We start from the raw sequence: 27,496 nt of genomic DNA on the forward strand, positions 1-27,496 counted from the left end.
GTAATCCTAGCTATTGGGGAGGCTGAGGCACAAGAATTGCTTGAACCCAGGAGGCAGTGTTTATAGTGATGTGAAGTTGCACCACTGCACTCCAGCCTGGGTGTCAGAGCAAGACTATGTCTCAAAAAAAAAAAATAAAAACAAAAACAAAAAAAAGAAGAAGGTGGAAGAAAGTAAATACAGAAAATATTTAGAAAGGTAAATTGGTACTATTTGTCAATAAATTAGATACAAGAATTGTGAGAGAGAAGACACAAAGCAGACTGAATCCAGATTTTTGTTTCAGTAATTAGGTAAAGTACTACTGCCTCATTTATCACCTACCTTACAATGTCAGGAAGCTGAACTCTTATGTTCAGTACACTTAAGAGAAACAAGCCATGCCTGTGTGTGTGTTTCTGTGTGTGCATGTGGTGTGTGTTATAAAAATCTAAGTCACAGTCAACTATTTGAAGTGAATCTACTTGAGGAAATTACATGACAGGTTCTTTCTTCTATTGAATAATTGTAGATTTTTATTGTTTTTCAAAAACAGATTAAAAAATTCTTAGTAAGAATTTATCAACATTGGCTGGGCATAGTGGCTCATGCCTGTAATCCTAGCACTTTGGGAGGCTGAGGCAGGCAGATCACCTAAGGTCAGGACTTTGAGACCAGCTTGGACAACATGGTGAAATCCTGTCTCTACTAAAAATACAACAGTTAGCTGGGGTGGTGGCATGTGCCTGTAATCCCAGCTACTCAGGAGGCTGAGGCAGAATAATCACTGAAGCCCAGGAGGTGGAGGTTGCAGTGAGCCGAGATCATACCACTGCATCCAGCCTGGGTGACAGAACAAGATGCCTTTCTCTCTCTCTCTCTCTCTCTCTCTCTCTCTCTCTCTCTCTCTCTCTCTCTCTCTCTCTATCTCTCTCTCACACACACACACACAAACACACACACAAGTACATACTCACATCTTTCTGAATTCATAAAGAACTTTCAGGAGACTTTAATCAAATATCTATTTGTCATTTGGGTTTAAATACATTATATAAGTATTCTACCCCGATTGACAAAAGAATTATTTTAAAACTCTACATAAGGCATATAATGTTATATCACTAAATGGAAAGTCAGAAGATCCTATTCAAAGTTTATACAGGGCCAGGTGTCGTGGTTCACGCCTCTAATCCCAACACTTTGGAAGGCCGAGGTGGGTGGATCACCTGAGGTCAGAAGTTTCAGACCAGCCTGGCCAACATGGAGAAACCCTGTCTCTATTAAAAATATAAAAAAAATAGCCAGGTGTTGTGGCAGTTGCCTGTAATCCCAACTAATGGGGAGGCTGAGGCGAGAGAATCATTTGAACCCGGGAATTGGAATTGGAGGTTGCAGTGAGCCAAGATCGTGCCAGTGTATTCCAGCCTGAGTGACAAAGTAGGACTCCATCTCAAAAAGAAAAAACAGTTTATATAACAAAATTCTACTCCTAGATATATACCCAAGAGAAATGAAAACAGTTTTCTACAAAAACCTTGTACATAAATGTTAATAGCAGCATTATTTTTAATAGCCAAAAAGATAAACTCAAATGTCCATCAACTGATGATTGGATAAACAAGGTGTGGTATATTTATAGAATACATTATTATTTGTCAATTAAAAAGGAATGAGTGATAATGCATGCTACGACATGATGAACCTTGAAAACATGTTTAAGCAAAAGAAGCCAGTTACAAAAGACCATGTGGTTTTGTTTTGTTTTGCTTTAAATAGAGGCAGGGTCTTGCTCTGCTACCCATTCTATAGTACAGTTCATAGCTCACTGCAGCCTCCAATTTCTGGACTCAAGCTAGCCTCCCACCTAAGCCTCCCAAGTAGGTGGGACTACAGGTGTGCACCACCACAGCAGCTAATTTTTTAATTGTATATAGAGGCAGGGTCTTGTGATGTTGCCCAGGCTGGTCTCAAACTCCTAGTCTCTAGCCTTAGCCTCCCAAAATGCTAGGTTTACAGGTGTGAGCCACCATGCCAGGCCAGAAGACCAAATGTTGTGTTGATTCCCATTTGGAGAGTGATTGCTAATGGCTATAGTAATTCTTTCAGGAGCTCTAAAATTGATTGAGTTGATTGCACAGTTCTGTGAATAGAGTCAGAACCATTGATTTGTACCCTTTAAATGAGTGAACTGTATGCTACATCTCAAAGCTGTTTTAAAAAACAAAACTTTAAAAGTGATGTAACAAGAAATAGAGGTTTAATTGTATTAAAGTTATAGAAACAAAAATAGACAAAAATGGTAAGATAGCTACCCAAGTAGAGAGCTGGTATAAAGTAAGGGAAACTCTCATATGTGATAGCTATAAAATAATAAATTCAAAATCAGAAAAATAAGCCTATTAGGGATAGTGAGATAATCACTAGAACTAAAAAAGGTGTTAAAGTAGGGGCATGGTGGCTCACACCTGCAATCCCAGCACTTTGGGAGGCCGAGGCAGGTGAATCATTTGAGGCCAGGAGTTCAAGACCAGCCTGGGCAACATGGCAAAACCCCATCTCTACAAAAAAACACAAAAATTAGCTGGGCATGGTGGTCTGCGCCTATAGTCTCAGTTGCTTTGGAGGCTGAGGCACAAGAATTGGTTGAACCTGGGACACGGAGGTTGCAGTGAGCCAAGATTGCACCACTGCACTCCAGCCTGGGTGACAGGGTGAGACTCTGTCTCAAAACAACAACAACAACAACAACAACAACAACAAAAATCACAGTAAGTAAGGAGTTAAACGTGGTTACTTCCGAGTAGGGCAGTGAACTGTTGGTTTCACGATATGCTCCATTTGATTATTAACTATGTATTTGATAAAATTAGTTTTAATAAGTTAACCACATAAATTCACACCTATATATCTATATGTTGTTTTACCCACAGTAGTGACCAAAAAAAAAAATCAATATAAAGCAAATATGGACGTATATAAATCCAATTACATAAATTTTACTATGTGCCTCTTTTTTTCCCCTTCAAATTCCAAACCCACCTAGAGGTTACCTAGGACTTCTACATTACTTTGTCATAAAAACAACTTTAAGAACATTCTACCTTTGTGTGTACAGTTCACCTGAGTGAAGTGACTTAAAGAGATCATTTTTTTTTAAGCAGCTTCTTCAGCATGAAGTGCTCAGAGCTCACTCCTAGTCCTCACAGAGGTGAGAGTGGAAGGACTGGCCAAGAACAAGTCTGGCAAATGGAACATTGGAAGAGGGCAGGCTTGGGTGAGGGTGCATCAGATCCAGAAGGTAGCTTGAAGGCAGTTAACATCTGAAGGCAAAAAAGTGAGGTGACTGGAGGCACAATACTGTTTTCCTTCTTTATATTGTAGTTTTTGCTTGTGCTCCTTCTGGCTGCTACTTAAAATTCTCTTCTGTACTACATGTGGAGTTTTCCAAATGTGGTGTTTTCAGATAGCTAGAAAGGAAGACAAATCCAGTGCTTTAAAAATCAGATGGAGCTCATCATTTGACTTCACTATGTATTTAGAGAAAGGACTTGTAGTTTTTTCCAATGTAGCTAATTTAGTAAGACCCATTTTTCTTGAATTCCCAGTGGCAAATTACTCAGGATTTGTTTGAAGGACAAGTATTTCTTTCTTTAAGCAGTATTAGGGTTTAGGACTTTTTTTTTCCTCCAGGACTTTTGTTGTTTAAATCTCTGGAACACTCTAGGAACCCAGGCCTTAGCTTTGTTTTTTGGAAGCAAAGGAAAAATGATCTCCTGGTTTACTTTTGGAATCCGCAAAGCAACTATGAGGTCCCAGGTGGATTTAGTGTTTGGAAAAGGGAACTTGGGGGACTGAGGTTGACCCTGAGTCCCCAGGTCACTGTTCACATTTACAAAAGCAAACCTGGTATCCCCAGTTGCTTTTCTCTTGAGGTTGGCTTAACTTTATTTATCTTCTGTCCTGGGTCACTGCCCCTGAGGTGCTTCAAAAGCAAAACCCAAAAGACCCAAAACAAAGAAAGCTAAAACAGATTCAAGGAAAAAATGACCTGGCACTGTGGGTTCACTTTTACAAAAGGCAAAAAGTCACTTCAAGCGTTTCATAGAATAGTTTTAAGTCTGCCTAGATTCATTGTGTCGTTTGTATAAAGTGATCTCAACGGGTCTGAGACCCCAAGTTCCTTGGGCATAGATCTAGAGTGAGTCTGTAGGATGGGAAACTGTCAGTAAGCTAAATGGGTTGACACAAATGAATTCCTCAGTAATTCTGAAGTGATTCAACTATTTTAAGCATATAAATGGGACCACCCATGTAACACTTCTTTCCTTAAGCTGATCTTTTTGTTTGCTGGACACACACAGGGAATGCTGAGGAAGTGAAAAGTACAACTCACTTACAAATATTGGCATATGTCCACTTTATGTTATCAGATTAGTTATGAAGGGTACTTTGAAATCCTTGGTGAAAAAAAAACTTGGGATACTAATTTCAGATAATCTCATAAATCATGATGAGGTAGAATTGAGGCACATGATTTTGGTTTTTCATTTTTATATCATCCATACTTTGCTTACTTCCCAAAAGGATTTAAGGTAGAATTACATTACTTGACTATTGGAAGAAACCCATTTAAAGAACTTAATGCCAATTTTCATTATCATATCCCTGACTTTATCCTTTAATAAGTAATTGTAAAATTGCTTTTGGGTAATCTGGGGAGATTTTTGTTTTTGTTCATGTTTGATCTACATCTTTGAACTTTAGGTATATGTGTTAACTAATAAATTCACCTGTTGAGACCATGTCCTACTGTTTATTTACAAGACTGAAAGAGATTTTGGGTGATTAATAACAAACGTATTATTTGGGCATTGCCATCTGAAGGAAGCAAAACTTGAAGTAGACAAGTGAGATTTTTCATACTGTAGATCTTAGCATTAAGAACATAGTGCATCCTGTGAAGCCTAACCAATTGTGAGAGGCAGTCCACAACGCAATACTGTTGGGGTGGAGCGAAGGCGAATATCAGCGTTTGTACTTGGCAACACCCCAGTTTCCTCTTTCCTTCCCATCACACTGACTCCAGAGCAATCATGTTCTTTTTAAGTCATCCCAATCAAAGACCAGGGTCTTCTTGGTCAGAACAGGCATGGATAGCCGCCTGTGGAAATGGGCTTGGTCCATAAAATCTGGCCTGGCATAATTTTAGGTAAGACCTAGGAATAAAGTCCTGGTTTTCCATTTTATCCTTCACTTTACTAGAACTATATTTTAAAAAGTGAAAAATGACCTTGTAATTCTTTTTTTTTTTTTTTTTTACGGCTATAAGTCTTTATTTTCCGTACAGGGTGCCACTGCAGGTAACCATCAGAGAACACGCTGCTATTTTCAAATATGCAGAACTGAACAAAAGCATTTTAGCATGCTGCCTTACTGTACATAGAAAACTGGTGAACATCTTCAAACACTAGGACCAGGAAATAAAATGGGTTAATGCTATTCGTTGATAGTTTATGAATCACTCGGCAGTGTTAACATAGATTATCTTTACCTGAAAGCAGAATTACAATCACTCATTCTAGCAGCACTGGGCAATTCTAAAATGTGGGTCTAGTGAAAGTTAGGCACAACCAGCAAGCAAGTAAGGAACAGATGCAATATCTGCTTCTGAAGGGAGTGACTGATTTGGAACCAGGCTCTGCAGATTTTAAGAAATGATATAGCCATCTTAAAAGCTTAATATTGAGTTTCCCTTGCTTCGTATGTTGGCAGTCAACAAAAGTAAGAATTTCTGAAATGAGCTAAATAGGATTAAAAAGCAGAACACTGTCCATATAACAGAATTGCTGCTTTACAACTTTTGCCCAGTTCTCACCTCTCGTCCTACAAAAAGCTCTCATCTGATAAGTTTTAGTGAAAACCTCTAGCAACTGTAACAGACTTTTCTCAACCCAGCTCTAGATACTAAGTATCAGAAAGGCTTGTGAAGTGTATATGTTCACAGTAAAATGCAGTGTTTCTACTGGAGGTAAGTGTCAAGTTTCCTCTTGATGTTGTCAAAGGAATCTACTCCCATGTAATCGGCCTGGCCTTGTTCCCACCGCTCCTTCCGTTCTTCCGAGGATACAAAAGGCTGTGCCATAGCTGGGATCTCCCCAAGGGACAGATGTGATATGGCTCCTGAGACATCTTCCACATTTACGTATGAGCAGGTGTCTTTGACAAGGCCAAATTGTTGAAGTAGAGGTAAAATGTTGGTAGTAAAGATGTTCCACCACAAGATAAGAAACTCTGGATGAGTCATGTTGGGATCATGGGACTCACTTTTGACACTTTTTGTTTTGGGATCATAAGTATAATTCCATGGTTTGACTCTTCCCAGGAAATGCACAACTTTCGCACTTGCACCAAACACTTTAAATGCTGGGAGGTAGGAATATATAGAGATGCTGCTTAGGTTATAAATAAATGGCAGGTGTTTTCTGATATCTGTTGTTGCCCAGCTGCTAAAAAATGTGTTCAGTATGCCTTGGTCCCCACCATCAAAACTACCTTGCTCAGAAGCAAGACGAACAGCCAATTATATGTTTCAACTGAAGGCTGATAAACGAAAACTCTGGAATTAAAGCAGTCAGGCCCCCCCTGGGTCTGGTGCTACTGACAATTCTTCTTTCTCAAAAAGATCATCAATATTTGCTAGGACCAGAGTACCTGCATCCATGAATACACATTTTGAATACTGTGTGAGTGACCAGCAGTGGAGCTTTGTCAGCGTGACACGCAACTCTGGCCTCTTCATTAAGGTTAGATGAGCAGAATCACCACTGTCCAAGACATCTACCATAATGACTTCATCAAAGACTGTCTCTAAAACTTTTCTCATGGAGTCTGAGACCTGTGGGGTGGCAAACATGACCAGCTTCCTGGTGGTCCTGCGCTGTTTCGGAGATGAGTCCAAGACCAGGGCACCTTTGGCGTAGGCATCGTTTGTGGTCAGTGTCACAAAGGCCTGATCTGTCATGGTGCTGCCGGGGGCGCAGGCAGCAGGGGCAGCCGCAGGTTGGTGGCTCAGAGAAGCCAGTGCCGGGAAGGAGCACGGCCAGCGAGGAGGCACCGCGGGACCTTGTAATTCTTATGGATGAAGAAGACTGGTCAACCATTCAGAAATATTAATGCTGCTTTCTCTAGGAAGATCATTTAACTCACTTAACATTAGACCCAATACTATATCATGATGGATCTCTCCTCTTTATCAATACCCCAATGAAAAGCTGGGAGAGATGGAGGGATGTCACTTCATTATATTCACTTGGCATAGTTTGCCTACAAGCCAACACTGGCCTTTTTCAGAGAGCTATCAGAATAAGCCAAAGTAGTCTGTACTTAGGAAGCCTAAGAAAAAAGCTCCCAAGGAAACTTGGAGTAGTGGTCTGACATCATCAATAAATCAGTTATTTCTCAAATAGCTACTCAGTGGTTACATTGTGCTAGACACACTTTATGAGCTTGCCTGCCCAGCTTTGAAGTTTGTTTCTATTTACTTGTTTGAGCAGTACTATGCATTTGAAAAATTCTTAGACACATGAAAATGAGAAATAAGAATATGAGATCAACATGCTTGCTGGCTCCATCTTTGCTCTCTGCCCATGTTCATGTGTAGTCTTTGGGACACAGACACGGAAATGTCTTAGCCATTAGATCTTCAGCCATTGGATTGGTAGACAGAGTGGAATGAGTAAGCATTCACCAGCTTCTACATAAGTTAATAAGTTAATGGTTTCTTATTCTGTATTAAACTTATAGTAGCTTCCTCATGCATTACTGTAGTTTAAATTACTAGGATTCTGTGTGAATCGCTTTTCTTTATAATTTCTTCCATGTTAACTCAAATGATTACTTTTTATTCCCTTGCAATGTAAGCTCCTTGAGGAAAGAGATTTTGTCTTGTTCCATTACTGTATCTCTGGTACCTAACCTAGCACACTATCTAACACATGATAGGTGAGCAGTCAATATTTTTGGAATAAATAAATGAATCTTATCTAGATGGTTGGCCTTTTTATCTGCATTGGCAATGAATTCCTTAACTATTAATTTGCAAACTCGAGGCTGGGTGTGGTAGGTCATGCCTGTAATTACCACACTTTGGGAGGCCAAGGCAGGCCTGAGGTTGGGAGTTCGAGACCAGCCTGACCAATACAGAGCAACCCTATCTCTACTAAAAACACAAAATTAGCCGGGCATGATGGCGTATGCCTGTAATTCCAGCTACTGGGGAGGCTAAGGCAGGAGAATCACCTGAACTCAGGAGCTGCAGGTTGCGGTGAGCCGAGATTGCGCCATTGCACTCCAGCTTGGGCAACAAGAGTTAAACTCCATCTCAAAAAACAAAACAAATTTCTACAGATATCTGTAAATTAACTGTGCACAATATTTATTTCTATAAATATATATGTGTGTGTGTGTGTGTGTTTATGTGTCTGTGTGTGTGTATGGAGCGAGAGAGAAAGAGAGAAATGGAGTGACGGAGTCTTGCTCTTGTTGCCCAGGCTGGAGTGCAATGGTGTGATCTCGGCTTACTGCAACCTCCGCCTCCTGGGTTCAAGCGATTCTCCTGCCTCAGCCTCCTGAGTAGCTGGGATTACAGGCATGTGCTACCACACCCGGCTAATTTTTGTATTTTTAGTGGAGACGAGGTTTCTCAATGGTGATCAGGTTGGTCTCAAACTCTTGACCTCAGCCTCCAAAGTGCTGGGATTACAGGCATGAGCCACCACCCCTGGCCTATATTTTTATAAAGATTAATGTAGGCCGGGTGCAGTAGCTCACGCCTATAATCCAAGCACGTTGGAGGCCAAGGTGGGCAGATCACCTGAGGTCGGGAGTTCAAGACCAGCCTGACCAACATGGTAAAACCACGTCTTAAAAATTAATTAATAATAAATAAAGATTAATGTAAATATGAAAGCATATAGATTAGATTTGTCTACATATGGGCAAGTAGGTTTAATTTTGTGGTTCTCGTAATTTCTAGTGATTTGCATATGAGTATCTGACTATATGTGAACATTGTAAGCATAGTGTTTTTTTATCTAAGACAGTCCAGTTTTGTGCTGTAAAAGAATCAATTCTGTATTCACGGTGGGAGTTGGTGCAGGTTTTTCATTCATTAAGTAGGCTCCTCCTTTCCCACTTGGGGGGTAAATCAGCCTAGAGAAAAAGAGCCTTAAGAGGTTGCTTTCTGCTGACTCCGTGCATTGCACAAGCACAGTTGTGCAAATACAAACATACACCTGAAAGAAGAATCCTTGAAAATGAGGCTTCTATTGACAACTTTGTGAGGGGTGTTCATTATTGAAATTTATTTTACTATATAAATTTATAAACCTTATTTATAACTATAGTATTAACACATATCCATTGTAGAGTAATACAAAAATTACAGTTAACCTTAATCTCATCACAGAAATAACAATCATTCTTTTTAAAAAATTATTATTTTACAGGTGAAGTCTCATTATGTCCAGGCTGTACTCTCAACTCCTGGGCTCAAGTGATTCTCCCACCTCAGTCTCCGGAGTAGCTGGGACTACAGGAACACACCACCATGCCCAGCTTATAACAAGCATTCTTAACATTTTATCAGATTTTCTTCCAGTCCTTTTGGATGGGTTTTTATGTAACTTAAGTAGCAATATTCATCATAAACATTGTCCCAAGTTATTTAAAATTCAATGTAAACATTGATTTTAATAACCACATGATAGTCATCATACAGATATGCCTCACTACTGAACTAGTCTCTTAATATTGAGATTTAGGCTTTTTTCAGTTTTTTGATAACCCAAATAACATTTTTTAGATTAATATCTTTGTGCATAAATTTTTGTCTGTTTCCTGAAGTTGCATTCTGAGAAATAGGGTTACTGAATCAAAGGGAATGGCCATTTTTATAAGGTTCTTAAACACATTGCAGAATCACATTCCAGAGAAGTTATACTAATTTACATTCTTACCATCTGATTGTATGAAAGTAACTTTTCCTCTTTGTGAAGGAAGGGGAAAATGTGGCCAAACAACAGGTACAAATTACAAAGAACTTTAAGTTCCCTTTTCTTTTTCAGACAGTGTATTCTTTAACATTGTCTCCTTATAGCTTCTGTCCCAGTGTTTCAACTTTTGATATGGGCCAGAATGGTATCTTGTCTGAAAGAAAATAGAGTGGCTTTTCATTGGTCAATATTTTCATTATACAATGTTCTGCCTGTTGCAAGAAAAGCTCTATTAATACCTTTAAATTGGATGGGGAAAGAGTCAAACAAGTTCTTTACCTTCACCAAGAAAAGCTAGTTTCTGGTAACCTTTCTTTATAGTTTTAATCACCTCAGAGTTTTATCCCTCTCAGAGTCAGTGGTGGCTCTTATATCCCAAGAGTAAATGCAAATGTTTTCTCCATTTGAAAGCAAAATCAGTAAGACCCTTTACTTAAAAAGTGAGTTAAAACAAAAAGAATATAAAAACTAAAGGAAGGTAGTAAGTAAAGCATTTAACTTTCTGAAACAATTCAAATGGGGATAGGAAGTTGGTTTTAAATGGCTTAAAGGGGATTAGGGTTTTAAAGTTGGATAAAGAGTTTGGTGCTTTGGTTTAGGCATGGCATTGCTTTTAAAAGATTACTTCCATATTTGACAACGATTCTAACTGGAGATTATAAAGTAAACAGTCAATTTTAAGACACCACGGGAAACGAAGGTTTCTTTTTTGTTGTTTGTTTACACAAAATGGTAGCCTAGAGTTAGGCTGAATCCTGAAGCCCTCATTTCATAACACTACCGAGGATCTATCACCAGAGAGAATCCAGCAGAGGTTGTTTAATGCACTTAATTGAGATTATCTGAGCTTTTGGTTTAAATTACTTTGGAAAAAGTCTAGGTGCAAACAGCGCCTTTGAAAGGTAAACATACTTACCTCTGAGTAAAAAAGGTTCAATTTAAGTTCTTTAAAATTCTTCGTATAGGTTGTAGTACAGCAAACTTTATTCATTAAATTTGGATACTGGCTGAGTAATGCATAAAGATAAAATTTCTATACATCAGCACAATGGTTAATATATATTATTGACAGTGTTTTAATTATTTTGCAATTATTTGAAAACACAAAGTATTTTACTAGAAAATACCCCCTAGCACTTTTAGTAACAAAGTAAAAAGATCTATTTTGGTTATAAAGTGCAGTTAATGAAGTTTTAAAAATGAATCTCCTCATTCTGTTTCATCTAAGAAAGCATGCCGTATTAAAATGGACCAAGGATAGCATATACTTAATTTATGTATTAACTATGGGTAAATAATTTCACATTTTATGTTACCCCATCTTTCTCAGCTCCTTGACCTGTTTATGGTTTGGGATTGGTCTACTTATCTAGCTGATTATGGACAGCCAGCTTCTAAGTACCTTCGGGTGAATCCAAACACAGCCCTTACTCTTTTGGAGAAGTGAGTATATTCTGAAAACTTTATTGTGCAACATTTCAGCATTTTTTGATTCAGTGATAAAATGAAGAACTAGAGATTTCTATCAAAAAAGAAAAGTCTAGTTGGAGCTTAAATGCTCACTCTAGTTGAATGACCAAAAGTTAAGCCTTTTTTTCTTGCCCTTCAAGAGTTGGTGTAGTTTATAAACAACGGCTGTTTATATTGATATGAACAAAACATCTTTCCCTTTGTATTCTGAATTGCAAGCTTAATTGACCTTAGAAATATGTTTACTGGGGATGTGACAATTGGTGCTTTCTTTTTTAAAAAAATCTATAACTCAGGAAAGAAGTTATTTTGTCAGATATGACCAGGAATTGGAATGTTTGCCACTAGTGTTGCCTAAATCTTAGCATTATGGACTTGGATTCTTTACAGGTAGAGAAATATGTGATTTGAAAAATATATATAATAAAAACCAAGGTAATAGGATTTACTGATACATCTTGTCCAAATAAACATAAATTTAGGTGTCAACTTTTCCTTCTCATTATGTGGCAGATATTTTCTTTACTCAATCATATTTCATTTAAAGTATCACTATTGGGAGTCTCTCTGAATCTGCTGTGATTCTGGGGGCTGCTGGATAAGAAAATAAAAATAAAATTAAAAAGTATCACTATTAACATTTTCAATTTCTAAATTAAAATTGTGTATTATTTTCTTGTATTTCCAAATATCTGTGGTGTATTTGATTTGAATGGATAAGAGGAAGTGTTTAAAATAAATGTAAATTTATTTTACAATGCCATGAAATGCAACTGAGCCAAAAACGTTACTGTTTTACATTTTCTAATGCTATTTTCCTTTCACCTTATCTTGCTATGAATGTGATTAGCAGAATCTATAGAGGGTATGTATTTTAGCATACTTTGTGGAGTAATATTAGAAAATAGTGTGATAGTACCAAACCTAGCATATCTTAGATGTATATACTAATACAAAAATACCACTTAATATAGCATGTAAAATAAAGCTTCTAATATTTTGCATGGTTGCTATATCTGTATATTTATTTAGTACCTGCTTTCTTTGAAGTATATTTTTCAAGCATAGGATTAGTGTGAGATAATTCAGAGCATGCCAAGATATTTAACTTGTGACAGCTTAGCTTTTAATTTCCTTTTACTAAGCTTCTTCATTCACATATATTTCTAGGATGAAGGATACTAGCAAAAAGAACAACATATTTGCTCAGTTCAGGAAGAATGATCGAGACAAACAGAAGCTGATAGAGACGGTTGTGAAACAGCTGAGAAGTTTGGTGAATGGTATGTCCCAGCACACATAGACTTCATGTCGCTTGAACTCAGTGACATCAAATCCATGATTCAACATGGATCTCAAGCAAGTATTGGTCATGATATAGTAATTTGTTTACAGAATCCAAAAATACAATAGGGAAGATACAGGAGGGCTTAAACAAGAAATATTAATAAATATCATTTGTATGAATTTTAAAATAATCGAATACTATTTTATATATGGAAAAAATGACCACTTTTTCACTTTAGGGGAAAAATGCAGAAGTGTAATACGTAAATTCTCAAAAGTGTACATGAAACTGATTACAAATACATTTGAAAAACTTATGCCTCTAACTCATAAGTTTTTTTTTCTATTTAGACTTGAATGATAATCTGTTTTTTGATTAGTATATGGCTTTGGAATGCAATCATGTCTGATATGGTAGTATTTCACTACCATTTTCTGACTTTTAGCTTTCATTTTCACCTCAGTGTGATTTAAGCAGACCAAAATTTCTAATTCTGCTAATTCTGAGGGGGAAATAGACAAATCTTTAAAGCTTCCTGAAATCAAACTTGATTTAACTCAGTAAGAATGTGAATTATTTGTTCTACTTGGGTGGTTTAATTTAATCATTCTGAATATGAACAAAAGGTTTTGGATTTTCTAAAGATGCAGTGTTGTTTCTGTTCATCAGGGTTAATATTTCTAACTATATTGCTTGTAGCTGACCCCATTCTGGATTTGTTTGGTTTGGTTCCAGTTAAAAGAGAGGACAGGAACAGAATGGGGCTAACCACTTCAGGTGCAGCTTGTGTGGGGGTAGATGGTTCTTACACACGGAAGTTACCACAGGGGTCAGGTTACTTTCTTCAAATAGCAGATTTCAGTACTGTATCCTCATTGTGGAAACAAGCCAAACCAAATGAACTCTGGAAAACCTAAAACAAATGTACATTTTCTTTTGTGTATGTTTCTGTGGTCCAAATGGCAATATAAATCCAGTCTTTATTCTCCTTTTGTTGTATTTATGCTGAGTCTTCCCTTTTGACTTTTCAGGATTTATGCCTGTAAGAAACCATGCCTGATTCTGTAAAATAAGTGTAAAGTATTATAGGTACATCTCTGGATTTTGTGATGAAATATTAAAAATATTGAGCAAGTTGTTGAAAATACATTGCTGTTTTGTCTATAAAGAGCTTGCTGATTTAAAACAAGTGCTTCCTGGAGAAAAGCACTTGTTTCCTACTTATTGGAATGGGAGTGGCACCAAAGCAAACTATATATATAATATTATATATAAATAATATATATTATATAACAATATATATTATATATATGCACTTGTTCTCTTGATCATCTTTTAATCCACAGTATTTCATGTTTTTAAAGACATTACATGAAAAGCGTGGTAATTCTTCAGGCACAGTAAAATCTGGAAGAGAGGAATGGTGAACAGCTAGCCCTTTATGAAGACTGGAATGTGGCTATCCCTTGCGCTTTACCCAGCCCTCCAGCCTACCTGGGTGTCTCCCCTGCTTTGGCTGAGAGGTCCCGGGATTCAGAGAGATGCTGTCTTTGCACTGCCTGGAGCAGACCTCTGTGGGTCCTCTTACTCTTCCCAATAATACAAGCACCCTGCACCTTTCCGCACACCCCAGGTTGCGCTGTAGGGACGAGGACGAGTGAGTCCTGAGGCATTTGGAACGTTTGGATGGGACGCACAAAGCCAAAAATGCAACAGTGTAGACTAACAAGAGTCCGTGGGCAGATTCGAGGGAGGAAGGGAAGGATGAATTCGGTCCTTGATACCGGAAAGGTGCTCGTGGGTATCCACTTCTGGAGGCTTAGGGCGTCTTTATGAAGCCTAGGGCAGCAGTGGAACTGGCATCTATGGAAGGATACCTGACGTGATACATCAGAGAGCCGGGAGAAGTGGGGAGCTGTCGGAGGATCTCGGAGAATCTCGTCCCCGCTATCCCTAGTGGGCTCTTGCTAAGCCAACGCGGGCGTCGGCTACCGCAGTTTCCCTGAAAATAGTAGGAGCAAAGGAGAAAAAAGCCTAGTCCTTTCACCTTCGAGTGGCGAGAGGGGGACACCTAGAAGCTTGAGGGCGGGGATCGCAGAAAGAGCCAGAGTCAGCGGCCGGGGTGGGCCAGGAGCGCGGCGGGGCACAAGCCCGGGTCTTTTCTGCCCGTTGGGTTCGCAGACTTTCTGAGCGGCTGCGAAGAGCCGGCAAGCTCTGGTGCGAACCCGCAGGTCCGGCCCGAGGACGTGCGCCGAGCGAGCCCCGAGCCCAGCCCAAGCACCCCAGCAGCTGCCACTCCCTACTCAGAGCACCCACCTTGAGTGTGCCGCTGCCCACCGCCATCAATCACCACTCTACGTGGAGCGCTTTAAATACGCAAAACACGTCACGTTGTGTGACCCGGTATCAGTCCTTAGGGAGGGAGCCAATATCTATATAAACATGTCCAGGATGGGCCGAGAAGGGTTAAACGACTGGAGGAGGGAGGGTTGGGGCGGGGGTCTGCAGACCAGGTTGGCAACATTGGTGAGTTGCTCCTCTCTTCGCCCTCCCTCGCTGCTTCTATCCAAAGAGTGCTGAGCCCGGGAGGAGGTGGGAGGTGCCGCGGGGTGTGAGCATTACCGAGGCAGCGGGCATCTTCAAGAGGGACTGGCATTTGGGCCCAGGAACTGGGAAAATGTCCTGAGCTCTCCGGCCTCGAGGAAGGCACGTTTCCTAAGGGCGCACAGTCACTGCCGTCTACCACTGCCCATCTGTTTTTAGAACGGAGTTCTCGGCCGAGCTTATAAATCTCGGGCTTGGCCCCCAAGCTCCAGACTCTCTGGACGGAACAGGTGAGCACTTCGCACTGCTCCAGCGGTTCTTGCGTCCCCTGTGCCCCCTGCGCTCTGAGCGGCCTGGACCCTGCGGGCTCATCATGTTCCCTTGGGGGCTGAGCTGCCTGTCAGTGCTGGGGGCGGCTGGCACTGCTCTCCTGTGCACCGGCCTGCTGCTCAGCCTAGCCCAGCACCTCTGGACCCTCCGCTGGATGCTGAGCCGGGACCGGGCCTCCACTCTGCCTCTGCCCAAGGGCTCCATGGGCTGGCCCTTCTTCGGCGAAACGCTGCACTGGTTAGTTCAGGTGAGCAGTAGTTCAACCCCGAGCGCTTATATGATCTCTTCTTTTCCCGGTTCCCACTGGACCCACCTCATTCCCAATGCCCACGGGATTTGTAGCCAGTCCCTGTTCATCACCCACGACCCCAGGAAGCGCGTACAACTCATCGCCTTTGCCCACCTACTCCGTTCCCTCGAAGGGACCTCAAGTCACTGGAATTCTCCCTAGAGCAATTCCCTGACACAATGCAGGCGGTAAACGGAAGGGGTTTTAGGAAGGGGTCTGAGGAGCGTGTGCTGCAAGCCTAGAAAAGGAGCCTGGGGCTTGTCTCAGCTGTGAGTCCTTGGGCGCTCACGTCTTCATTCTGAGCCTCAGTTTCCTCATCTCACCAATAGGAGCAGGAGCATGTACATTACCATAGAGTAGTTGTCAGGCCCATTGGGGATCTTGTTTTGTAAATGCGCCAGCCGGGGGCAGCCAGGGGCAGGGAGTTGTGACCAAAAAGGCAGTTGGGAGGTCTGGGTCAGATCCCCAGCCTGGGCCCAGAGGTTCCAGCTCTCCTCGCTCGGCCTCGCTCGCAGGGCTCGCGCTTCCACAGTTCTCGGCGGGAGCGCTATGGGACAGTGTTCAAGACGCACTTGCTGGGCAGGCCAGTGATCCGCGTTAGCGGCGCGGAGAACGTGCGCACCATCCTGCTGGGCGAGCACCGCCTGGTGCGCAGCCAGTGGCCTCAGAGCGCGCACATCCTGCTGGGCGAGCACACACTGCTAGGTGCCGTCGGCGATCCGCATCGGCGGCGGCGCAAGGTAAGTGGAAACGGGAATGGGCCATGGAAATGTCGGATCCGCGATCCCCGGCATCTGCAATGGGTCAGGCCGGGTCCCCGGTGTTGCGTTCACTGTGAATCTGACCTAGGTGCCTGATAAGGAGCTGGTGGCCTTGGGCGGGTCCGTTACCTTCAGCTTCGATTTATAAAGTTAGGACTGCGCTAAAGGGCTCTTTCGTCTCCCATCTTCTGTGGCTGTGATACCTGAAGCGCTGGAGACAGACCTAGAGAGGGGCCAGGGAAGACTTCTTGGAGGAGATGGCAGCTGGAGCCTAGATGGGAGGGATTATGTGCATCAGAGCAGAACTGGGAGAAATGGCGAAAGCAAAAGCCAGCAAGTGTAGGTATGAGCCGCTTAGAAGAAGGGGAAAGGACCGGACAGGCCTACTGGCTATTCTGGAATCGCCAAGCAGAGAAGGCCCGACCGCCGCCAGCGCTGATCACGCGCGCTCCCGCAGGTCCTGGCACGCGTGTTCAGCCGCGCCGCGCTGGAGCGCTACGTGCCGCGCCTGCAGGGGGCGCTGCGGCGTGAGGTGCGCTCCTGGTGTGCGACGCGCGGGCCGGTCTCGGTCTACGACGCCGCCAAAGCGCTCACCTTCCGCATGGCCGCGCGCATCCTGCTGGGGCTGCGGCTGGACGAGGCTCAGTGCGCCACGCTGGCCCGGACCTTCGAAGAGCTCGTGGAGAACCTCTTCTCACTGCCTCTGGACGTGCCCTTCAGTGGTCTGCGCAAGGTACGGCCGCCCCAGCTCCAGACCTTCTCCCGAGGTTCCGCGATGCAGGCTGGCCTCCCAGACCCAGACGGGGCACCCTCCGCGCACTCCGCGCGTCTGTCACCTCTGCTGGGGAACGGCGGCACGGCCTCGGGGTGGGCGGCATCGTGGCGGTGGCGCGGCTGTGGGCTCTGGACTTGGCCTTTGTGCTGGTTCGCTTGTGTGGTCCGAGGCGGGCCACACGCCTTCCGTGGGACGCTCCTGCCCTTACATCCTCCAGCCTGAGCGAGCTCGGGCCGCCAGAGTTTGGAGTCTCAGTGGCAGACTTCCGGCCAGTCGGTCTGACCGGTTCCCACAGCGGCGTCTCCGGGTCCGGCCTTCATCACCTCTTCTGAAGCCCCGATGGCTGCGGAATCGTGGAGAGCGCGAGGGCTGCAGATGCGCCCCGAACCAGGAACCAGCCCGGAGCCAGCCCCGGACCCAGGGGAACGGGTGTCGGCTCCACCGGCCCTGGGCCCCCTAGGTTTCCAGATCAGAGAACTGCTACCTCTCTAGACTTCAGAGAAATGGGCGGGACCGCAGAGTAGTTATGATGCCCCATCCCGCCTTTTGGTCCCCCTGTTCTGGGACTTCCCGCAGTTTGATTCCCCGATTTTCAGTCACCTGCATAAAAATATGTATGAAAGCTCATGCTATAGGCTGATCACCGTAGATACATTTTCTGATCTAATCATCGCAGCCTGCAAAGTGTTATTATTCTCATTTTATTGACCAAATTAATTTTATTGACTTAACCAAGATCATACCGTTAGTAGGGGCAGAAACAGGACTTGAACCCCATCTCCTCTGACTACAGAACTGAAGTGCTGAATTACAGTGCTTTACCTGGGGGACGCTTTTGCTGTGGCTGTTCCCTGAACTCTGGAGAGGCATCCCCTCTTGCCCGTGCCCTTACACGGCTAATGCTTACAACATCCAATAGTGTCCTCTAAGTCAGAGCTTTGCTGGGGGCATCAAGGTGCCCCAGCCTGAGCCTAGTGCAGGGAAAGGGCAATGGGCTGACCCTAGCCACACTGGGCTTGGTGCCAGGCATGGTCAAGGACAGCTGTGTGAATCTGGGCAATTGCTTGATCTCTCTGAACCTCAGCATCTTCTCCTCAGGATGACAGTAAACTCTGCCGTGGCTCAGAGGGGGCTTGTGATAATCAAGACAGAATGATGTTTGTGGACAGTGGACATATTCCCCAACCATTTACTGCACCCTGCCATATGCCAGGCCAGGAGCTAAGCTGGAAGGCTGTTATCACCAGGATGTTGGCAGAGCTGAGAAGGTTTTCTGGGTAAGTGGCCAGGCCTGTCCCCCTTAGTCTTCCTGCCCCATCTTTCTTCTCTCCCTGCACATCAGGGCATCCGGGCAAGGGACCAGCTGCATCGGCACCTGGAGGGGGCCATTTATGAGAAGCTTCATGAGGACAAGGCTGCAGAGCCAGGTGATGCCCTCGACCTGATCATTCACAGTGCAAGGGAGCTGGGCCACGAGCCCTCCATGCAGGAGCTGAAGGTAGGGGCTTGGAGGTTGTTCCTTCCCCCATCTTTTGCATCCCCAGCAGGTCCCTACACCAGCACTGCATCCCCAGAGCCACATCCCCACTTTGAGGCAGAGGCACTCCTCAGATGAGGGGAAAGAGGAGACCTGGGCTTCAGTCATGTCTCAGCCACACTCATTAGCTGTGCAGCCTACAGCCACCTGCCACCCTTGTCAGTAGGAGACCTGAAGGCAAGAATCCTAGGCCCATCTTTGTATGTTTCTGGCCACAAACGGCTCTCTCCCCTTTTCTTTCCCCACCCACTTCTCTGCCATTTTATGCCTTTGCCTCTGCTGTCCCCCTGCCTACAAAGCCCTCATCATTCATTTTTGTACAAACTCTAAGAGGCTCAGGATCAAACTCCACATCCTCAAAGCTCCCCTCTTCCTTCCAAAATCACGTCTCTCCTTCTATGAGCTACCTTGGCACTTGGCACCTCTATCTGTCTGGCTGGCTGCTGTGGATCTCCTGGAGAATTAGGACCCCTCCCCATGTACACACATCACACACACAGTGGAGGGGAGGGGAGAAGCTTTGGAATGGCCCCAGGACCCATTTCAGCACCCAAAAAGGAGTGAGGTTTGGGAGAGGGGAATTTAGAAATCGGGAGACCTCAATCTTCCATCAGCAACTACCACCCATCCTTTTTCTGGGCCTCAGTTTCCCATTTTCTACCAGACATCCCTGAAGGGTGGGGCTCAGCTTTAGCTTCTTTTCTGAGAATGGAACTAATAGGAGCATGAGCAGGCCCGGCGCATTGGCTCACGCCTGTAATCCCAGCACTTTGGGTGAATCACGAGGTCAGGAATTTGAGACCAGCCTGGCCAACATGGTGAAACCCTGTCTCTACTAAAAAAATACAAAGATTAGCTGGATGTGGTTGTGGGTGCCTATAATCCCAGCTGCTTGGGAGGCTGAGGCAGAGAATTGTTCGAAACCAGGAGGTGGAGGTTGTAGTGATCCAAGATCACACTACTGCACTCCAGCCTGGGCAACAGCAAGACTCCGTCTCAAAAACAAACAAAAAGAACATGAGCAATGGACTCATGAGTCCTCGGGGAGCCAGGTGGACAGGGACTCTTCTGGGCTAAGGGGAGCAGAGTAAACAGTAGTGGACAGGGCTGGGTAGGGGTGATAGCACCCTCCAGGTTCTCAGGAAGGGACTCACTGGCCAGGAATCTTCAGTTCTGGCCTGGACATCAGGGGCTGGGCAGGGAGGATGCTGGGGTCTCTGGAGTCTCCATCCCAGTTACCCTCTTGTCTGGTGCAGGGCAAGGTTAGTGGGCAACCGGGTCTTTCATTCCACAAATATTATTATGCACCTATTCAGTGCCAGGCTCCACGCTGGGACTGGGAATACATTGGTGAGTGAAACACAGCCGGTGTGCTCGAGGTTCAGGAGGGGAAGGAACACGTACATCCTGTGATAGCGTGAATCAGTGTATAAAACAAACTGTGGGTGCTGCCAGCAAGGAAGACACTGGGTGGGACTTGAGAGGGCAGAGGCAGGCAGTCAGCACTGAGCCTGGAGGATGAAGCCACCAGGCCCCTCCTCTGCCATTCTTGGGCAGAGCAGACCAGGAAGACCTTTCGTGACTCCTGGGACTACTGCGGTAAGGAGAGGATGAAGTGGTGAGGTTGGCTTTGGTAGGAGGCTGGCGCTGCTGCTGCTGCAGATGCCTTTGTTGCATTGCAGCCATTGTCAGGCTGCTCCCCTGGGGTTGGAGGCAGCACCACAGGTGGTTAAGAGTGCCGAGCCCGGCTGCAGCTGCGAGTGCTAGCTGTAGGACCCTGAGCACGTCTCCGGAGCCTCCGTTTTCAACTCCATAAAACAAGAGCAGCAATTGTGCCTCACAGAGGGGAGGGGAGGTGAGAACCCAATGAGTGAAGATTCTTAAAGCACCAGGAGAGTGCACAGAGTAAGTTCCCGCATTCTCTCTGTGAACCATCGCAAGGCGGGTGGATAGATCCTAATTTTTTTGTCAGTTGCTATAGGTGACTTTCCCAACTGGCGAACTTGGGATTTAGTCCACTTCAAAACCGTGCACATAGTCGCGGCAGGAAAAGCACTTCTCTGCCTATGGCTTTGCCTTTCATCTCCGCGGGGCCGTCGGGTCAGCGCCCAGGTGCCGGAGACTCAGTGCCGCCCGGGGCTGTCTTGCAGGAGTCGGCTGTGGAGCTCCTCTTCGCCGCCTTCTTCACCACGGCCAGTGCCAGCACCTCGCTCGTCCTGCTGCTACTGCAGCACCCGGCGGCCATCGCCAAGATCCGAGAGGAGCTGGTGGCGCAGGGGCTGGGGCGCGCGTGCGGCTGCGCACCTGGGGCAGCGGGAGGCGGCTCGGGGCCCCTGCCTGATTGCGACTGCGAGCCGGACCTCAGCCTCGCAGCGCTGGGCCGTCTGCGCTACGTCGACTGCGTGGTCAAGGAGGTGCTGCGCCTCCTGCCGCCCGTGTCCGGGGGCTACCGCACCGCTCTGTGCACCTTCGAGCTCGACGTAAGTGCGCCTCGCCCGCCCACAGCCGGCCTCCTGCCGCCTGCCGGGCGCCCAGGTGGGAGGAGGGCGGAGGGACTTAGGTGGGTGGTCTCCTCTTTTGCTCTCTGAGCCTCAGCCTTCAGTCCTGTAAAATGGGCTGAGCCTAGTTTCACTTCCCCGATCTTGGGCCAAGGACCAAACCCTGGCCAGCCAGCGAGCTTAGGGATCTCGTACACTTCAGCTCTTGGCGGCGGTCCACACCAGTCAACTCAATGAGAGCGGAGTTTTAGAATAAAAAACACGCTTTTATCCATGCAACACCCCCTCCCAGCCAGTGAGTGTCGATGGAGAACAAAGAGAACCCCTCAGTACGTCCTGTACTCTACCCCTTTGCCTCCCTCACAAGATCAAGGAACCCCTCATTGCAACCCGTCCAGGGTTCCTGCTGGGGCCAGATTCCAGGGGTGGGGAGAATTAAATACCGATCAGGCTGGTTTGGGCTGAGCAAGGTTAAAGTCTAGAACTGACTCCATCTCCGCACGACCCTGTGCAGTTCCCTCTTCACTCTGAGCCTCGGTTTACTCTCTGCAAGGAAGCTGTCTTGGTCATTTCCAGCTCTGACACTCCAGCCAGGTGGGGCCGGGCTGTGGGAGTACTGTGGTGGCCTCAGGCACTGGGGCTCTGGCTGTGCCAAACAGTGGGTGTTTGCCTGAAAGGCTGTCACTGCAGTCCCCTGCTTGGTGGCTGGGTGGCTCCAGGCAAAGATGGGCACCTCCTGCCACAGTGAACATTTGTGGCATATTGTGTGCCAGGGTTAGGGAGGCATCAAAGGAACTGAGATTCTGCCCTGGAGGAACTCCACTTGGAGAGGGAGGGGACCAGGACCGACAGCCTCATCCCACTTGCGGTGTGAAGAGAGTGATCTCTAGTGTTGGATGCCACCAACACATTTGGAGAACTGGCATTTGAACTGGAGCAGTGAAAGGTTAGGATGGGAGAGGTCACTACAGAGAGAGCAGACTCAGACAAAGATGGTGATGAGAAGTGTCTTGGATGGGGACTCAGTTTTGGAATGCAAGCTTCATTCTGCAGGCACCAAAATGCCTTCCATGACCTTAGGGGAAGCAGGAGGAGGGCACAGAACCAGGAGATGAGCAGAGGACTAGAAAGGGTCTTAGCCACCCTCCAGTTCCCAGAACACTGATGTCCAGAGAGGAGAGAGAGCTCCTGGGATGATTCCAAGATATTCTGTTCTCCGATTAGAAAGTTTTGAGTATTCACCCTGGAACTTGATATGAGGGTGGCAGTGTGGTGCGGGGATTGGAAGGCATATCAAAAAGCCAAATGGTTGAAAAAGCTGGGGATGGGCAGAGGGAACATGAAAGCTGCCTTCCAACATTTTCAGGACAGGCCAGTTTGATTCTCATGTGTACCTTCTTAAAGTGTGGGTACCAAATCTGAACATTATTGTCCAGCTGATAGATGGGAAGGATGGGAGGTTTTAAGCTCTGGGCAAAGAAGAGCGCTACAATGGAACTGACCTCGAGGAACTGTCATGTGCATTTCTCCCACCCTAGCAGCTGGTAGGTGCAGCACTAGAATTTAGGTCTCCTGATCCAAGGTCAGAAGAAAAAAGACAAAACCAAACGGGGACCTAACTAATAGGTCCCGTTTACTGAACACTCATATGTGCCAACTTCTTAATTTGAATCCTCACCAAAAAAGTGGGCATTTTCCTCTTCATTTTTTCAATGAGAAAACAGAGACTGCACATCTAGTCCAAGGTCATACATTTCACCAATGAAGGAGTTGAGATTGGAACCCAGAGCTTTCTCCTGGTTTCTGGGTTAATCGCGGTTTCCTCCTGGGTTTCGGAAGCCTGATGGGGTGGAGGGTCGGTTCAGGGCCCCCAGTTACCAGTGGTCAGGCTGGTCTCCTCGCCTCTCCGCAGGGCTACCAGATCCCCAAGGGCTGGAGCGTGATGTATAGCATCCGAGACACGCACGAGACGGCTGCGGTTTACCGCAGCCCTCCCGAAGGCTTCGACCCGGAGCGCTTTGGCGCAGCGCGCGAAGATTCAAGGGGCAGCTGCAGCCGCTTCCATTACATCCCGTTCGGCGGCGGTGCGCGCAGCTGCCTCGGCCAGGAGCTGGCGCAGGCTGTGCTCCAGCTGCTAGCTGTGGAGCTGGTGCGTACCGCGCGCTGGGAGCTGGCCACACCCGCCTTCCCCGCAATGCAGACGGTGCCCATTGTGCACCCAGTGGACGGGCTGCGGCTCTTTTTCCACCCCCTCGCGCCTTCGGCTGCGGGGGATGGGCTATGCCTCTGACCTGCTTGCACTGTAGGACACGGCTTGGCCAGTGGCTGTAGCAGGCAGCGCCACCCATCTGCAGCTCCCCATTGTAGCGTCGCGCACCCTCTCGTTCACTCGTGAAACAATCGTTCAACAAACGTTCACCAAACGCGAATGTGTGCCAGACTCGAGGGAAGAGGAGCTCGCCACCGCTGCTGTGGCAGAGAAGCATCTAAGCCCATGGGAAGGTGCCTTCTGCGCGCCGCGCCCAGAGGAAGGAAAGGTCGTGGGCCAAGCTTACAGGCTCTCGAAGCAGGAATGGAGGGAATAGATAGATCCCCACTAGGTGCTGCCTGACTTCCCCTTCCCGAGCCAATCCTGGGAGGGTGCATGGATGGCGAAGGCGGGGTAGGGGTGGTAGGGGAGTAGGGATATTGCAACTCGAGGACCTTGCAAAGAGACCCGAACACGCGGTGGGACCTACAACCCATGTAGAGAAGCCAGATGCAGCTGTGGGCGCAACCCTGGCCTGGCTTTGGGGCATAGAAAAACACAGAGGACGCCCGAAGGAAGGCACCCTGGAAGCTGGCCTCCGGCTTTGTGCGCCTTGGCCACTCTGCTGGTCTTCGTGGGAACACGGAACTGTGGGCACTTCCAGGGCTCTAAAGGGCTCAAGGTCACTGGATTCTGCTGGTGACTTCTTAAAAAGAAAAATTCCTACTTCAAGAACGTATTTAATCTTCTCATGTATATAGAGACTAGGCACACCAACACATCTCCAACGCTGAATTAGGTTCATGGGAAGTTGAGACATAATCAGAAAGGTTTAGATATTTGTATCAAAAGTAGGAAGGCCAAGAAATAAAGTGTCTTAGGAGTGGTTAAGTGAGGAGGGTAGGGCTTAGCTGGGCAGCTGCTCCCTGGGGGGAAGGCACTGGGGTGAGGGTTGGGAAGGCCGGGGAAGGACCCACCAGAGTATACCCAGAGAGGAGCTGAGAGCTGGGCAGCCTGGGGCCTGGGCTCCCCTGACTTCCCTCTGAGTATAACACTTTGAAGCTGGGCTGTGAATTGTCTCCAGGTTTCAGGGACCTTTTTTATTCTTTTTCTTTTTTTGAGACAGGATCTCCCTCTGTGGCCCAGGCTGAAGTGTAGTGGCATGACCAGCTCACTGCCACCTCTGCCTCCCGGGCTCAAGCCATCCTCCCATCTCACCCTCCCGAGTAGCTGGGAGTAGCTGGAGCTACAGGCATGTGCCACAATGCCCAGCTAATTTTTTTCTATTTTTAGTAGAGACAGGGTTTCACCATGTCACCCAGGCTGGTCTCAAACCCCTGGGCTTAAGTGAACTGTCTGCCTTGGCCTCCCAAAGTGCTGGGATTACAGGCGTGAGCCACTGCGCCCTGGAGTCACTGCTTTCCTGTGACTCCAGTCCCTGTGTGCTTACCCCTCCCTGCCATTTCAGGGACTTCTGGTTTTACTGCTTCACCATCCTCCCTATCACAGAGGAGAAATTGAGGAGCAATCGAGGTGAATGACTCACCTGAGAAGCCCAGCAATAGGCTCCTGGACTCCCCAGCCAGTGCTCTTCCCACCCCTTTTTTTCACTATTCTGCCCCAACCTCTGTTCCTGCAGCCATCAAGTAGGGCTGAACCCTTTGGCCTCCTTTTCATGATAAGCCCTAGCTTGACTTGAGGACTCTCAACCGTTCCAGTACAGAGGTTCCAAACAGTGTGTAAATCAAAGCAAAAGCCTCTATGTCGTCATTCCCAACAGCCCACTTCAATCTGCCACCCAGTTTCTGACAGGCGGGGGCAGCTGGACCTAACCGGTGAGCCAGGGAAGTAGCCGCCAAGGCTGGAGCTGACCCCTTAGTGAACCAGAAGGAAGCCAGTGCCCTCCTGACCTTATGCTTAAGGTGGATCCTGGCCAGAAGGACGGGGGACACAGCAGGCGCTTACAGGGATGGTAGCTCCAGAGTGAAGCGGGCCCTTCCGACCTGGGCTGACTCTGCCATAACCCCCATACAGGGCAATTCATCACCCATTGCCAGTCAAGAGCCTGGCGCCAGGCCCTGAGCTCAGCAGACACCAGGGGCAGCAAAGGTGGCAGGCTATGGGCCTGCCCTAAGAGGACTCTTGAGGATGCAGAAGACAGCCTGGCCTGAGAAGCAAGGGTTTGGATGAGGAGAAGGACTCAGGCTTCCGGTTTGATGTGATTTCGAGAGAGGAGAGAAGAATGGGGTGGGGACCCTCAGAAGCAAGGCCAGTTGAGCTGGTTCCAAGAAGACCTGGTAGACCTGCTCTGGGGTCTGGACTAACTCTAAGCCTCTGTGGGAGTGGCTCCAATTTTAATTTTCCATGGGTACATCATGCTCAGTAATTTCAAGGGATAGCTGAGCTCCTGTCTTAGTAGCTGCAGATTCTCTAGGGAAGGAGCTGAGGAGGTTCCTGCCCCCCTGCACTTGACATGCTCAGAGGGAGATAGACAAGAAATAAACTAGCAAACAAAAGAGTAAGGATATGTCCAGCGGTGATAAGCGCAGTAATGGAAATAAAACAGGCCTGTGGTACAGAGTGTCTGCGGCTAAATTAGGCTGGATGGGTGGGTGGGGGGGAACCTTGGAGGAGATGACATTTGACTTGGGAAGGAACCAGCCAGCAGTGGCCTGGGGGAGGGGTGCCTCATGCAGAGGGAACAGCAGGTATAAAACCCTGAGTTCAGAAATGAGAAGGGGGGCTGAAACGAGAAAAGTAGAGGTGGCCTGCTTTGCTGTGACTCCAGCGCCCTCACTCCTCCCCACCAGTAAAACAACCCGACTCCCCACCCCTGCCCCTTAGCAATAGGGAGGCTGTTTTGTAAACATCTTGGAAACAAGTTGTTTTTCAGTGAACCAACCCCCCTCCCCGCCCACCACCACCCACGAAAGCTTGGCAAGATTCCTAGATCAAAGTTCCTATTGGGCTGGTAATTTATTGACCCCCCCCCCGCCCTGCCCCCTTCAAGATGTTCTTTAAAGATCATTCACTCTCACATTTAATCCTTTCCTGTCTGACATCCCCGCCGCCTCGATGGACAGATAGATTAAAACATTTTTTCCCCCTGCGGCAATTTCCAGCTCATCTTGTGACCCGGCGTGCGCTGAACTTGGCGAGGTGGCCCCGCAGAGATCACTCGGATGTCACGGTCCGGCCTGCAGGGGTCACAGGCGGGTCAGGCCCGAGGATTGGGAATGGGCCCCAGGTCACGTCCCCGCTCGCCCGCTTTGCACACCGGCGGGAGGCGCTGTCCAGAAAGGGGCGGACCCGGGATTTCTGAGAATAACCTCCAGTGCTATTGGCCCGGGTTCCTGCGGTGGCCAGAGGTTGGCTCGCCGTATTTACAGCCACCAAATCGTTTGCCAGAGACTGAAACCCTTCCCAGAGCCTCTGAAACACTAGGCAGGTTGCGGGGAAACGCTGATCCTCCTCCCCCCACAAACATGCCCTGTGGCGGCGACTCCGGCTTGGAGCGTCGCTAGGATTGTGCGGGCCCCTACGACCTCGGCAGGTATTTCCTGATACCTCCGGGTTTGGGGACCACCGCGAGAAGGGCAACGCATTTAAGCTCTCAGGAGCAGTTTTCCATCTCCAAGGGACGCTCTCCAAGGCGTGCGGCGTGCTTCTCCCAGAGCCAGTGTTAGTTCTAAACAAACGCACGTCATTCTGTTTCGTTTTCG

The 27,496-nt window shown here is 46.8% G+C and overlaps 2 protein-coding genes and 1 pseudogene across 29 annotated transcripts in view; 2 read left to right on the forward strand and 1 right to left on the reverse strand.

The window, feature by feature from the left end:
- EXOC6 (exocyst complex component 6) overlaps nucleotides 1–13,937 on the forward strand; it is a 364,881-nt gene extending 350,944 nt beyond the window's left edge. For 15 of the 28 annotated variants that reach the window (XM_054243102.2, XM_078346041.1, XM_078346049.1 and 12 more), the window contains 3 exons: nucleotides 11,365–11,477; nucleotides 12,355–12,369; nucleotides 12,675–13,937. In XM_054243102.2, the coding sequence (XP_054099077.1) occupies nucleotides 11,365–11,477; nucleotides 12,355–12,369; nucleotides 12,675–12,807 (261 nt within the window). In that variant the 3' untranslated portion in view covers nucleotides 12,808–13,937. The remainder of the gene's footprint in view (nucleotides 1–11,364; nucleotides 11,478–12,354; nucleotides 12,370–12,674) is intronic. The other 13 variants (XR_013525005.1, XR_013525006.1, XR_013525007.1 and 10 more) reach the window with 1 other exon arrangement.
- On the reverse strand, nucleotides 5,970–7,024 carry LOC100387293 (glycogenin-1 pseudogene; annotated as a pseudogene).
- A 1,317-nt stretch (nucleotides 13,938–15,254) lies between the features above and the next one.
- On the forward strand, nucleotides 15,255–24,663 carry CYP26C1 (cytochrome P450 family 26 subfamily C member 1). The gene is made up of 6 exons (XM_002756409.7): nucleotides 15,255–15,913; nucleotides 16,471–16,695; nucleotides 17,174–17,449; nucleotides 18,834–18,989; nucleotides 21,179–21,508; nucleotides 23,439–24,663. The coding sequence occupies exons 1-6, from the start codon at nucleotides 15,710–15,712 to the stop codon at nucleotides 23,814–23,816; spliced, it is 1,569 nt and encodes a 522-aa protein (XP_002756455.4). The 5' UTR covers nucleotides 15,255–15,709; the 3' UTR covers nucleotides 23,817–24,663.
- Nucleotides 24,664–27,496: the final 2,833 nt, after the last annotated feature.

This window comes from Callithrix jacchus, chromosome 12, assembly GCF_049354715.1.
Source record: "Callithrix jacchus isolate 240 chromosome 12, calJac240_pri, whole genome shotgun sequence".
NCBI classification, from domain to species: Eukaryota; Metazoa; Chordata; class Mammalia; order Primates; family Cebidae; genus Callithrix; species Callithrix jacchus.